This window comes from Balaenoptera physalus (genome assembly GCF_965194825.1).
Source record: "Balaenoptera physalus genome assembly, chromosome: X".
Classification (NCBI taxonomy): domain Eukaryota; kingdom Metazoa; phylum Chordata; class Mammalia; order Artiodactyla; family Balaenopteridae; genus Balaenoptera; species Balaenoptera physalus.
Genome location: NC_138903.1, coordinates 53,687,147 through 53,702,056, shown reverse-complemented (window position 1 = coordinate 53,702,056; position 14,910 = coordinate 53,687,147). Strand labels below are relative to the sequence as shown.

The window sequence follows — 14,910 nt, the reverse complement described above, 5'->3', positions numbered from 1 at the left end:
CTGAATCGGAGGGTAAGAGGAGCTAAGGTAAGTGAGATTTTGGTAGGGGTTGGTAAAGGGCATTGAAGCCAGGGATGAGGATCTTTCTGGAGTATGCCTAAATGACTTCATTGCAAGCTGTGTTAGAGGAGACAAAATGGAGTTAGGGCCAAAAGTGATAAGTCATTCACCATAAATGCTCCTCATTAGGGGCTCAACAAGTGTTATAATAATCACATTTAGCTTTTAGATGAAAGCAAGTGACCATAATTCATTCTCACCAGAACATTTTCAAATGCTAATGATTTCTAATGAGCACAGTGGCCATTAGTTAAAATCTACACCAGCAGTTTTAGAATGGAAAACTGTGTTTGGTTTCTTTTGCCCTGACTTACAATGTGTCCTGAGTCTGATTGTGTTATCTCGGTGCTCTCTTATCAGACCAAGAATCTCTTTCATTGATTCTTCCTTCATCAATGTCTAGCTGTATTAATTCATCCATTTATTCACAAATGTGTCCTAAACACTTACCCTGTTAAAAACACCTTGCCTGGCCACTTGTGAGCTTGCTGGCTAAGCTCATCCAAACTATCTCTCCTAGCCAGCTACCTTAGATGGCTAAGACACCCACTTTAAAGAATGGTTTGGTTTTGTCAATTCCTGTTCCCTTTTGGGAAGTTTTCCTACCAGACCTTTTGGATTGGTCCTATAAGAAATAGAACATTAGAGTTGTGAATCAATCCAGCTAAACCACTAACTAACTCACTACTAAAGCAAGTGAAAATGTTTGTGCTTAACCAGATTCTGAGAAAGGGTCCTATGACTTTTGGGGGTCCTTGTCATAAAAGGCTCTATGATCTGGAGTCTGCAGTCTGAAGACCTTTGCCTGAGATCCATCTTTCCTAATTATTCACTGGCGGAGTGACTTCCTTCTTTAAACCCCAATTTTCTTGTATGAAAAGTGGAAATGGTTATTCCCTGTCTACTTCCTGGAACTGAAATAAGGCTCCGAAATGCTCAGGAAGTGGTAAAGCCCTCAGGGAGTGAAGGGCATCCTTAACCTGGGCTTTTGCTTTGTCTGCAGGGCTACCTGAAGCAATGCCGGAAGAGAAGGGACATGTTCAGTGATGAGCAACTGAAGGTGATCTTTGGGAACATTGAAGACATCTACAGGTTTCAGATGGGCTTCGTAAGAGACCTGGAGAAACAGTACAACAATGATGACCCCCACCTCAGTGAGATAGGACCCTGCTTCCTGGAGCACGTAAGCATCTTCCCCTTTGGGGAGGGTTTTGAGAGACGTTTGGAAGCCATGGAAGGAATCTCTGAGCTATTTGGTTCTGCTCAGTTGCTTTGTCCCATGGTAAGGGATGGATTCCTCTCTGACCCTGATGTTCATCCCCTTGCTAGAGTATGAGGACTTAGGAAGGTACTGTGATTTGTCCAAGGACTCTTCTTCTTTACTGTTCCCTCCGCCTTTTTTCTCTCCTTCCAGATAATTATCAGTAGGATTTTTCTTCAACTTCTCTTCTCTGTTCCTATGGGGCTCAGTTTCCATGGGACCCAGTGTTTTGGGAGGGACTCTGAACATATTCTTATATTCCAGGAATCTGAGAAATAGGAGAGACCATGGTCAGCATGAAACTGGACCCCTGCAAGGCTTTTAAGGGAGAACACTAGGGTAGGGGAAGTGAAAAGTGTAGGAAAAGGGGCCACAAGATTTAGAGGAAGGAACACTAGGAAACAGGGAAGTGAGGATGTGAGTCCTGTCTATAATGATTGTCTGGGTAACTTTGGGTAAGTTCCTTACCGTCTTTGGGCTTCCTCACATGGATTTAAGAAGGTTTCACTTTATACCTCTGTGGTTCTCTAACATCTTTTGTGTCTTATTCACAGGTGACCTAGTTGTTTTGACAACTCTTCTCCCCCGTTTTATAAAATATTTATTTTTAAAGAGATAATACATGCACATGGTATAAAATTCAAATGACACATGAAAGTGTGCAGCTAAGAGTAAGTTTTCTTGCAAATTCTCCTGCTTTGACTATGGGAATGTGTAGTGGGGGGATAGCCCTAAGGCCACCCGTATGTTTAGTGATTTGCTACAAGTCCGGGGACTCAGCATATAGTCATACTCATGGTTGTGATTTAATACAACTAAAGGATACAAAGCAAAATCAGCAAAAGGAAAAGGCACATGGGGCAAAGTGTGAAGGAAACCAAGTGTAAGTTTCCAAGAGTCCTCTCCCAGTGGAGTCACACAGGATGCACTTAATTCCCCTTGCAATGAGTTGTGACAACACTTTTGAAATGTTGTCTACCAGGGAAAATTATTAGGGACTCAGTGCCCAAGATTTCTATGGGTGGCTGGTCATGTAGGCACCCTCTGCCTAGCATGTACCAAAATTCCAGACTCCCAGAAGGAAAGCAAGTATTCTGCATAAACCACATTGTTCATACAAATAGTTTAGGCACAGTGAGCAACTCTTGTCAGGGAATGGTGAAAAATCTCTTGAGATCCAAGTTCCAAGATGCCAGCCAAGGGCCAACATTTCAAGCAGGCCTTTTTAGGGATAGCAGTCTCAGGCCTGATATGTTAACTCTTTTTTGCACAGTATTAAACTGGTTCAGCCATTCCAGAAAGCACCTGGGTAGTATTTATCAAAGTTAAGCATGTGTATGACCTTGGGTTCCATTCATAAATATATATCCCAGAGAAATTCTCATAGAGGTCCATGAGGGAACATTTACAAGGCTGTTGATTGCATGGCAGTGTTGTGTAGACTGCAGTTAGAAGCAACTTAGGTATTTATCACCAGGGTATGGATGAGAAACATATGGGGGATGCTTACTGTAAGGTATTATATAGCAAGGAACAAGAGACTAGTTGTATGTACCCGATAGCAATGTGTGTAAATATCATAAATATAGTCTTGAGCTGGGAAAGTAGAATATGGAATAGTGATTCTCAATTGGAGTCTACCCTGTGCATTTTAGGGTGTTTAACAGCATTCCTGGTCTCTATCCTGGAGGCCAGTAGCACCCTCCTAGTTGTGACAACCAAAAATATCTCCAGACATTGTCAACTGTACCGAGGGACAAAAAAGAACCACTAATCTATTGAAATGATCGTATGCTTTTACACTGTAATCTGTTAATGTGGTGAATTTGGTTTGAATAATTTTCATGTTAAATGAACATTGTATTGCTGGGATAAACCCTACCTAATCATGGTGTATTATCCTTCTTTATGTATTAGTTTGCCTTTTTAAAAATATTAGATTGTTTACCCTCTTTTAATTCAGTTCTAGGATTTATTTTTTTTTTTTAGGATTTCATTCTTTATCATCTTTGTTTAAGTATAATTTACAAACAATAAAATTCACCAAATGTCTGCTTCGATGGGTTTTAACAAGTGCATATATTTGTGTAACTACCACCGTAATCAAGACATGGAACATTTCTATCACTTCATCAAGTTCTAATGTTCTCCCTCTGTTGTCAGTCTTTGCTCTCACCCTCGCCCTTGGCAAACACTGATCTGCGTTCTGTCACCATAATTTTGCTTTTTCTAGAATGTCATATAAATGGAATAATGCAATAGTGATATTTTGTTTAGCTTCTTTCACTTAATTTATTTGATATCCATCCATATTTTTGCATGTATTAGTTTTTTTTTTATTGCTTAGCGATAATTCCATTGTGTGGATATACCACTCATTCACCAGTTCATTCCAGGACATCTGGGTTGTTTACTAGGTTGTTTCCATCTGTGGGATTACTGGGTTGCATTGTAGGTATTTGTTTAATTTTATAAGATACTGCCAAACTGTTTTCCAAAGTTACTGTATCATTTTGCATTCTCACTTCTAATATATAAGGGTTGCAGTTGTTCCACATGGTTGTCAGCACTTGGTATTATCAATATTTTTAATTTTAGTCTTTCTAATAGGTGCATAGTGGCATTTCATTGTGGTTTTAATTTGCATTTCCCTAATGGCTAATGGTATTGAGCATTTTTTCATGTGCTTATTTGCCATCTGTATAAAACCTTTGGTGAAGTGTCCTTGTCTTTTGCCCATGTGGGTTGTCTGTTTTCTTACTATTTAGTTCCAAGTGTTATTTCTGTATTCTGTTTGGAAGTCCTTGGTCATATATGTGATTTTCAAAGGTTTTCTCAGTCGTGGCTTAGTCTTTCATTTTCTTAACATTGTCTTTGAAAAACATAAACTTTTAATTTTGTTGAAATTCAATTTATTACTTTTTCATGGTTCATGGTTTTTTTTGTTTCTTATTTAAGAAATCTTTGCCTAACCCAAAATCACAAAGCTTTTCTCCTGTTTTCTTATAGAAATTATGTAGTTTTATTTCTTATATTTAGGCTATGATCATTTTTGAGGTACTTTTTATATATGGTGCAAAATAAGGTTCAAGGTTAATTTGCTTCCATATGGATATTCAGTCGTTCCAGCACCTTTGTTGAAAAAACTATTAATTTCCCCATTGAATTACCTGGGCATCTTTGTCAAAAATCAATTGATCATATATGTGTAGTTCTATTCTTAGGAACACTATTCTGTTCCAGTGATCTATGTGACTATTTATATAGTAATACCACACTGTGTTTTCTTCTTGTTTTAATTGAGATATAATTGTCATATAGCATTATATCAGTTTCAGGTGTACAACATAATAATTTAATATTTATATATATTGTGAAATGATCACCACAGTAAATCTAGTTAATATCTATTACCATACATAGTTACAATTTTTTTGTCACACTGTCTTGAATAATGTAGCTTCATAGCAAGTCTTGAAAGCAGGTAAAGTCCTTCAAATTCATTCTTTTTCAAAACAATTTTGGCTATTTTAGGTGATTTGTATTTCTATATAAATTTATCTTATCACAAGGAGAATTTTGTTCTCTTCTTTTTATTTTATCTATATGAGATGATGGAAGTTAAATAAACATTGTGGTAATCATTTCACAATATATGTAAAGCAAGCCATCTTGCTGTACACCTTAAACTTATACAGTGATGTATGTCAATTATTTCTGGATAAAACTGGGGGTGTGGGAAGAATCAGCTTGCTTAGTTCTACCAAAAAGCAAGGACAACAACAACAAAAAAGAACTCTTCCAGCATTTTGATTAGGATTACATTAAATCTCCCAGCATTGTTTCTAGTTTTCACTTGTATAGGTCTTGATCTTATTTTTAAAAATTGATTTCTAAGTAATTAATTTTTTGCTGCTTTATAAATTGTATTTTTATTTCAAATTCCTATAGTTTGTTGCTAGGATATAGAAATGCAATTTATTTTTTTATACAGCTGACCCTCAGTATCTGCAGGAGATGTGTTCCAGGACACCCTGCAGATACCAAAATCTGCAGATGCTCAAGTCCCTTATATAAAATGGTATAATATTTGCATATAACCTATGCATATACTCCCATATACTTTAAATCATCTCTAGATTACTTATTATACTTAATACAATGTAAATACTATGTAAATAGTTGTAAATAAAATGTAAGTGCTATATAAATTGTTACTGGCATGCAAAACAAAGTATTCCTTTTTGGAACTTTCTAGATTTTTTTTCTGAATATTTTCCATCTGCAGTTGGTTGAATCCACAGATGCAGAACCTGCCAATATGGAGGGCCAACTGTATTGACTTTGAATCCTGACACATAATTGAATTCACTAATTGGGTCTAGTTTTTTTTTTTTTAGATTCCTTAGGATTGTATACATATACAATCATGTCATTTCTAAATAAAGGCAGTTTTATTTCTTCTTTTTCAATCTGTATGACTCCTATTTCCTTTTCTTGTCTTATTGGACTAGCCAAGACCTTCAGTACAGTGTTAACTAGAAGTGGTAAGAGCAGGCATCTTTTGTTTTGTACCTGAGTTTTAGGGACAAAATTTCAGCATTTACTATTAAGAATGATATTAACTTTAAGTTTTTCATGATCACCCTTTATCAAATAGGGGAAGTTTCTTTCTAATCCTGGTTTGCTGATGGCTTTTGTCATAAATGTATTTTATCAAATGCTTACTGAAATTATTGAAATAATCATATGGTTTTTCTCCTTTAATCTGTTAACATGGTAAATTGGATTGGGATAAGTCCCTCCTAATCATGGTGTATCATCCTTTTAGTGTACTATTTTGCCTGATTTTTAAAATTAGGTTACTTGTCTTTTTATTATTAAGTTCTAGTATTTTTTTTTATACATTGATGCAAGTTCTTTATTAGGTATGTGTTTTTCTGATTTCTTTTGATATGTATGGCTTGCCTATTTAGTTTTTTTTTAATAATAGTTTTTTTTAAGTCCATGTGTAATAACTCCATCTTGATATTTTTGGTCTACCAATTTCTATTTTCTATTATTTCTCTTAGGTTTTGCTCATGTCTTATATTCTCATGCACCAGGTTATTTTTGAATGAGTACTGAACAATGTATACAAAAAATTGTAGATATTTTTGTAAAACTTGGAAATAATTTCAAACTTACAGAAAAGCTAAAAAAATAAGAACAATACAAAGGGTACCCATACAGGCATACCTCAGAGTTGTAGGTTTGGTTCCAGACCACCACAATAAAGTGAACCACACAAATTTTTTGGTTTCCCAGTGCATATAAAAGTTATGGTTACATTATACTGTTGTCTATTAAGTGTACAAGGCATTATGTCTAAAAAAATATATATGCCTTACTTAAAAATACTTTGTTGCTGAAAAATGCTAGCCACCACCTGAGCCTTCAGCAAGTCATAATCTTTTTGCTGGTGGAGGGTCTTGCCTCGATGTTGATATCTGCTGATCAGGGTGTTGGTTGCTGAAGGTTGGGGTAGCTGTGGCAATTTCTTAAAACAATGAAGTTTGCTGTGTCAATTGATTTTTCCTTTCATGAATGATTTCTCTGTAGCATGCACTGCTGTTTGACAGTACTTTACCCACAGCAGAATTTCTTTCAAAACGGAAATTCTCTTAAACCCTGCCACTGTTTTAGCAACTGAGTTTATGTAATATTCTAAATCTTTTGTTGTCATTTCAACTGTCTTCACAGCATCTTCACCAGCAGTTGATTCCATCTTCAGAAACTACTTTCTTTGCTCATCTGTAAGAAGCAACATCTCATCCATTAAAGTTTTATCACGAGATTGCAGCAATTCAGTCACATCTTCAGCCTCCACTCCTAATTCTACTTCTCTTGCTATTTCCACTACATCTGCAATTACTTCCTCCACTGAAATCTTGAACTTTTCAAAGTCATCCATGAGGGTTGGAATCAACTTCTTCTGAACTCCTGTTAACATTGGTATTTTGACCTCTTCCCATGAATCATGAATATTCTTAATGGCACCTAGAATGGTGAATCCTTCCCAGAAGGTTTTCAATTTGCTTCGTCTAGATCCATCAGAGAAATCACTGTCTATGGAAGCTATAGCCTTAAAAATGTATTTCTTAATCATAAGACTTAAAAGTCAAAATTACTCTTTGATCCATGGGCTGTGTTAGCAGGCATGAAAACAACATTAATCTCATTGTGCATTTCCATCAGAGCTCTTGGGTGACCAGGTGAATTGTCAATGAGCAGTAATATTTGCAAAGAATTTTTTTCTGAGCAGGAAGTCTCAACAGGGGACCTAAAATTTTCAGTAAATCATGTTTTCGTAAATAGATTTGCTGTCATCCAGGTTTTGTTGTTCCATCTATAGAGCACAGGCAGAGTAGATTTAACATAATTCTTAAAGGCCTCAGGATTTTCGGAATGGTAAATGAGCACTAGCTTCAACTTAAAATCAACCAGCTGCATTAGCTCCTAACAAAAGAGTCAGCCTGCCCTTTTAAGCTTTGAAGCCAGTCACTGACTTTTCCTCTCTAGCTGTGAACATCCTAGAGGGCATCTTCTTTCTATAGAAGGCTGTGTTGTCTACACTGAAAATCTGTTGTTTAGTGTAGCCACCTCCCTTTACTATCTTAGCTAGATCTTCTAGATAACTTGCTGCAGCTTCTACATTAGCACTTGCTGCTTCACCTTGCACTTTTATGTTATGGAGATGGCTTCTTTCCTTAGACCTCATGAACCAACCTCTGCTAGCTTCACTCTTTTGTCTGCAGCTTCCTCACCTCTTTCAGCCTTTGTAGAATTGAAGAGAGTTAGATTCCTGTTCTGAATTAGGCTTTGGCTTAGGGGAATATTGTGGCTGGTTTGATCTTCTATCCAGAACACTAAAACTTTCTCCATATCAGCAATAAGGCTGTTTCGCTTTCTTATCATTCGTGTGTTCACTGGAGTAGCACTTTTAATTTCCTTCAAGAACTTTTCCCTTGCCTTCACAGCTTGGCTATTTGGCACAAGAGGCCTAGCTTTCGGCCTATCTCAGCTTTTGTCATACCTTCCTCACTAAGTTTAATTATTCTAGCTTTTGATTTAAAGTGCGAGACATGTGTCGCTTCCTCTCACTTGAACACTAGAGGCCATTGTAATGTTATTAATCGGCTTAACTTCAATATTGTTGTGTCTCAGGTAATATTGAGCCGCAAGGAGTGGGAGAGAGATGGAGGAACAGTGGAGCAGTCAGAATACACAACATTTATACACTGCATTCACCTTCTTACCTGGGTGAGGTTTGTATCACCCTCAAACAATTACAACATTAACATCAAAGATCACTGATCACAGATTACCATAACAAATATAGTAATAGTGAAAAAGTTTGAAACATTCCAAGAATTACCAAAATGTGGCACAGAGACATGATGTGAGCAAATGCTGTTGGAAGAATGGCGCCAATAGGCTTGCTCAACCAGGATTGTCCCAACCTTCAATTTGTAAAAAACACAGTGTCTGTGAAGTGCAGTAAAGTGAAGTGCAATGAAATGAAGGATGCCTGTATACCATTTACCCAGATTCACCTAATATTAACATTCTATTTTTTAGTTTTCTAAAAAACCTCCATACTGTTCTCCATAGTGGCTGTATCAATTTACATTCCCACCAACAGTGCAAGAGGGTTCCCTTTTCTCCATACACTCTCCAGTATTTATTGTAGATTTTCTGATGATGCCCATTCTAAACGGTGTGAGGTGATACCTCATTGTAGTTTTGATTTGCATTTCTCTAATAATTAGTGATGTTGAGCATCTTTTCATGTGCCTCTTGGCCATCTGTATGTCTTCTTTGGAGAAATGTCTATTTAGGTCTTCTGCCCGTCTTTTGATTGGGTTGTTTGTTTTTTTGATACCATGTGAACCAGCAATCCGACAACTGGGCATATACCCTGAGAAAATAATTCAAAAAGACACATGCACCCCAATGTTCCTTGCAGCACTATTTACAATAGCCAGGTCATGGAAGCAACCTAAGTGCCCATCAACAGATGAATGGATAAAGAAGATGTGGTACATATATACAACGGAATATTACTCGCCATGAAAAGGAAGGAAATTGGGTCATTTTTAGAGACGTGGATGGACCTAGAGACTGTCAGACAGAGTGAAGTAAGTCAGAAACGGAAAAACAAATACCGTATATTAACACATATATGTGGAATCTAGAAAAATGGTACAGAGGAACTGGTTTGCAAGGCAGAAATAGAGACACAGATGTAGAGGACAAACATATGGACACCAAGGGGAAAAAGCAGGGGGAAGGTGGTGGTGGGATGAATTGGGAAAATGGAATTGACATATATACACTAATATGTATAAAATAGATAACTAATGAGAACGTGCTGTATAGCACAGGAAACTCCACTTCGCTGTGCAGTAGAAACTAACAGAACATTGTGAAACAACTATACCCCAATTAAAACAAAAATTCTACTAATTTTGATGGATCATTTGAATGTGCTCACCCTCTCCTAACCCCTCCTCCCCTCTCTCTACATGTACACACACAAACACACAAACACACACACACACACAAACACACATACACATACACACACGTATATGTTTTTTCCTCAGCCATTTGTGTTTAACTTCCATACATCACTACTCTTTACCCCTGAATAGTCCAAAGTGTATTCCTAAGGAATATTCTATGGAGACAATTTGAGGCTTTGGATGATGTGATTCTTTCAAACACAAATTTATTATATTTTTCAATCTTTTCTAACTATTCTCCGTGGTAAGATTTATCTAAAACTATTTAGTCTGCAGCAACCAGAAATAGAACCTCTGACCGATCACTATTTTTTTTAATTTAATTAAATTAATTTATTTATTTATTTTAACATCTTTATTGGAGTATAATTGCTTTACAATGGTGTGTTAGTTTCTGCTTTATAACACAGTGAATCAGTTATACATATACATATATTCCCATATCTCTTCCCTCTTGCATCTCCCTCCCTCCCACCCTCCCTATCCCACCCTTCTAGGTGATCACAAAGCCCCAAGCTGATCTCTCTGTGCTATGAGGCTGCTTCCCACTAGCTATCTCTTTTACGTTTGGTAGTGTATATATGTCCATGCCACTCTCTCACTTTGTCACAGCTTGCCCTTCCCCCTCCCCATATCCTCAAATCCATTCTCTAGTAGGTCTGTGTCTTTATTCCTGTCTTACCACTAGGTTCTTCATGACCTTTTTTGTCCCCTTTAGATTCCATATATATGTGTTAGCATACTGTATTTGTTTTTCTCTTTCTGACTTACTTCACTCTGTATGACAGACTCTAACTCCATCCACCTCACTACAAATAACTCAATTTCGTTTCTTTTTATGGCTGAGTAATATTCCATTGTATATATGTGCCACATCTTCTTTATCCATTCATCCAATGATGGACACTTAGGTTGCTTCCATGTCCTGGATATTGTAAATAGAGCTGCAATGAACATTTTGGTACATGACTCATTTTGAATTATGGTTTTCTCAGGGTATATGCCCAGTAGTGGGATTGCTGGGTCGTATGGTAGTTCTATTTGTAGTTTTTTAAGGAACCTCCATACTGTTCTCCACAGTGGCTGTACCAATTTACATTCCCACCAACAGTGCAAGAGGGTTCCCTTTTCTCCACACCCTCTCCAGCATTTATTGTTTCTAGATTTTTTGATGATGGCCATTCTGGCCGGTGTGAGATAATATCTCATTGTAGTTTTGATTTGCATTTCTCTAATGATTAATGACGTTGAGCATTCTTTCATGTGTTTGTTGGCAATCTGTATGTCTTTTTTTTTTCAATTGTATTCATTTAATATGTCCAGTTTTTAACTATCAATTATGCCTCAATAAAATTGTCTGAAAAATACTATGTGTATTGTTTTTTTTTTAAACATCTTTATTGAAGTATAATTGCCTTACAATGGTGTGTTAGCTTCTGCTTTATAACAAAGTGAATCAGTTATACATATACAATATGTTCCCATTTCTCTTCCCTCTTGCATCTCCCTCCCTCCCACCCTCCCCATCCCACCCCTCTAGGTGGTCACAAAGCACCGAGCTGATCTCCCTGTGCTATGCGGCTGCTTCCCACTAGCTATCTATTTTACATTTGGTAGTGTATATATGTCCATGACACTCTCTTACCGTGTCACATCTCACCCCTCCCCCTCCCCATATCCTCAAGTCCATTCTCTGGTAGGTCTGTGTCTTTATTCCCGTCTTGCCACTAGGTTCTTCATGGCCTTTTTTTTTTTTCCTTAGATTCCGTATATATGTGTTAGCATACTGTATTTGTTTTTCTCTTTCTGACTTACTTCACTCTGTATGACAGACTCTAACTCCATCCACCTCATTACAAATACCTCCATTTCATTTCATTTTATGGCTGAGTAATATTCCATTGTATATATGTGCCACATCTTCTTTATCCATTCATCTGTCAATGGACATTTAGGTTGCTTCCATGTCCTGGCTATTGTAAATAGAGCTGCAATGAACATTTTGGTACATGACTCTTTTTGACCTATGGTTTTCTCAGGGTATATGCCCAGTAGTGGGATTGCTGGGTCGTATGGTAGTTCTATTTGTAGTTTTTTAAGGAACCTCCATACTGTTCTCCATAGAGGCTGTATCAATTTACATTCCCACCAACAGTGCAAGAGGGTTCCCTTTCCTCCACACCCTCTCCAGCATTTATTGTTTCTAGATTTTTTGATGATGGCCATTCTGACCGGTGTGAGATGATATCTCATTGTAGTTTTGATTTGCATTTCCCTAATGATTAATGATGTTGAGCATTCTTTCATGTGTCTGTAGGCCATCTGTATATCTTCTTTAGAGAAATGTCTGTTTAGGTCTTCTGCCCATTGTTGGATTGCGTTGTTTGTTTTTTTGTTATTGAGCTGCATGAGCTGCTTGTAAATTTTGGACATTAAACCTTTGTCAGTTGCTTCATTAGCAAATATATTCTACCATTTTGAGGGTTGTATTTTGGTCTTGTTTATGGTTTCCATTGCTGTGCAAAAGGTTTTAAGTTTCATTAGGCCCCATTTGTTTATTTTTGTTTTTATTTCCATTTCTCTAGGAGCTGAGTCAAAAAGGATCCTGCTGTGATTTATGTCATAGAGTGTTATGCCTATGTTTTCCTCTAAGAGTCTGGCCTTACATTTAGGTCTTTAATCCATTTTGAGTTTATTTTTGTGTATGGTGTTAGGGAGTGTTCTAATTTCATACTTTTACATTTATCTGTCCAGTTATCCCAGCACCACTTATTGAAGAGGCTGTCTTTTCTCCACTGTGTATGCTTGCCTCCTTTATCAAAGATAAGGTGACCATATGTGTGTGGGTTTATCTCTGGGCTTTCTATCCTGTTCCATTGATCTATATTTCTGTTTTTGTGCCAGTACCATACTGTCTTGATTACTGTAGCTTTGTAGTATAGTCTGAAGTCAGGGAGCCTGATTCCTCCAGCTCCTTTTTTCATTCTTGAGATTGCTTTGGCTATTCGGGGTCTTTTGTGTTTCCATACAAATTGTGAAATTGTTTGTTCTAGTTCTGTGAAAAATGCCAGTGGTAGTTTGATAGGGATTGCACTGAATCTGTAGATTGCTTTGGGTAGTATAGTCATTTTCACAATGTTGATTCTTCCAATCCAAGAGCATGGTATATCTCTCCATCTATTTGTATCATCTTTAATTTCTTTCATCAGTGTCATATAATTTTCTGCATATAGGTCTTTTGTCTCCTTAGGTAGGTTTGTTCCTAGATATTTTATTCTTTTTGTTGCAATGGTAAATGGGAGTGTTTACTTAATTTCTCTTTCAGATTTTTCATCATTAGTGTATAGGAATGCAAGAGATTTCTGTGCTTTAATTTGTATCCTGCTACTTTACCAAATTCATTGATTAGCTCTAGTAGTTTTCTGGTAGCGTCTTTAGGGTTCTCTGTGTATAGTATCATGTCGTCTGCAAACAGTGACAGCTTTACTTCTTCTTTTTCGAATTGGATTCCTTTTATTTCTTTTTCTTCTCTGATTGCTGTGGCTAAAACTTCCAAAACTATGTTGAATAATAGTGGTGAGAGTGGGCAACCTTGTCTTGTTCCTGATCTTAGTGGAAATGGTTTCACTTTTTCACCATTGAGGATGATGTCGGCTGTGGGTTTGTCATATATGGCCTTTATTATGTTGGGGAAAGTTCCTTCTATGACTACTTTCTGCAGGGCTTTTATCATAAATGGGTGTTGAATTTTGTCGAAAGCTTTCTCTGCATCTATTGAGATGATCATATGGTTTTTCTCCTTCAATTTGTTAATATGGTGTATCATGTTGATTGATTTGTGTATATTGAAGAATCCTTGCATTCCTGGAATAAACCCCACTTCATCAGGGTGTATGATCCTTTTAATGTGCTGTTAGGCTCTGTTTGCTAGTATTTTGTTGAGGATTTTTGCATCTATGTTCATCAGTGGTATTGGCCTGTAGTTTTCTTTCTTTGTGACATCTTTGTCTGGTTTTGGTATCAGGGTGATGGTGGCCTCGTAGAATGAGTTGGGGAGTGTTCCTCCCTCTGCAAAATTTTGGAAGAGTTTGAGAAGGATAGGTGTTAGTTCTTCTCTAAATGCTTGCTAGAGGTCGCCTGTGAAGCCATCTGGTCCTGGGCTTTTGTTTGTTGGAAGATTTTTAATCATAGTTTCAATTTCAGTGCTTGTGATTGGTCTGTTCATATTTTCTATTTCTTCCTGGTTCAGTCTCGGCAGGTTGTGCATTTCTAAGAATTTGTCCATTTCTTCCAGGTTGTCCATTTTATTAGCATAAAGTTGCTTGTAGTAATCTCTCATGATCGTTTGTATTTCTGCAGTGTCAGTTGTTACTTCCCTTTTTTCATTTCTAACTCTATTGATTTGAATTTTCTCCCTTTTTTTCTTGATGGGTCTAGCTAATGGTTTATCAATTTTGTTTATCTTCTCAAGGAGCCAGCTTTTAGTTTTCTTCATCTTTGCTATCGTTTCCTTCATTTCTTTTTCATTTATTTCTGATCTGATCTTTATGATTTCTTTCCTTCTGTTAACTTTTGGTTTTTTTGTTTTTCTTTCTCTAATTGCTTTAGGTGTAAGGTTAGGTTGTTTATTTGAGGTGTTTCCTGTTTCTTAAGCTAGGATTGTATTCCTCTAAACTTCCCTCTTAGAACTGCTTTTGCTGCATCCCATAGGTTTTAGGTCATCGTGTCTCCATTGTCATTTTTTTCTAGGTATTTTTTGATTTCCCCTTTTATTTCTTCAGTGATCACTTCGTTATTAATTAGTGTATTGTTTAGCCTCCATGTGTTTGTATTTTTTACAGATCTTTTCCTGTAATTGATATCTAGTCTCATAGTGTTGTGGTCAGAAAAGATTCTTGATATGATTTCAATTTTCTTAAATTTACCAAGGCTTGATTTGTGACCCAAGATATGATCTATCCTGGAGAATGTTCCATGAGCACTTGAGAAAAATGTGTATTCTGTTGTTTTTGGATGGAATGT

General features: G+C 36.8%; 1 protein-coding gene across 9 annotated transcripts in view; it reads left to right on the top strand.

The window, feature by feature from the left end:
- Positions 1-14,910, top strand: part of ARHGEF9 (Cdc42 guanine nucleotide exchange factor 9) — a 225,543-nt gene that overhangs the window by 126,955 nt on the left and 83,678 nt on the right. For all 9 annotated transcript variants that reach the window (XM_082444965.1, XM_082444962.1, XM_082444969.1 and 6 more), the window contains one exon: positions 1,064-1,243. In XM_082444965.1, coding sequence (XP_082301091.1) covers positions 1,064-1,243 — 180 coding nt within the window. The remainder of the gene's footprint in view (positions 1-1,063; positions 1,244-14,910) is intronic.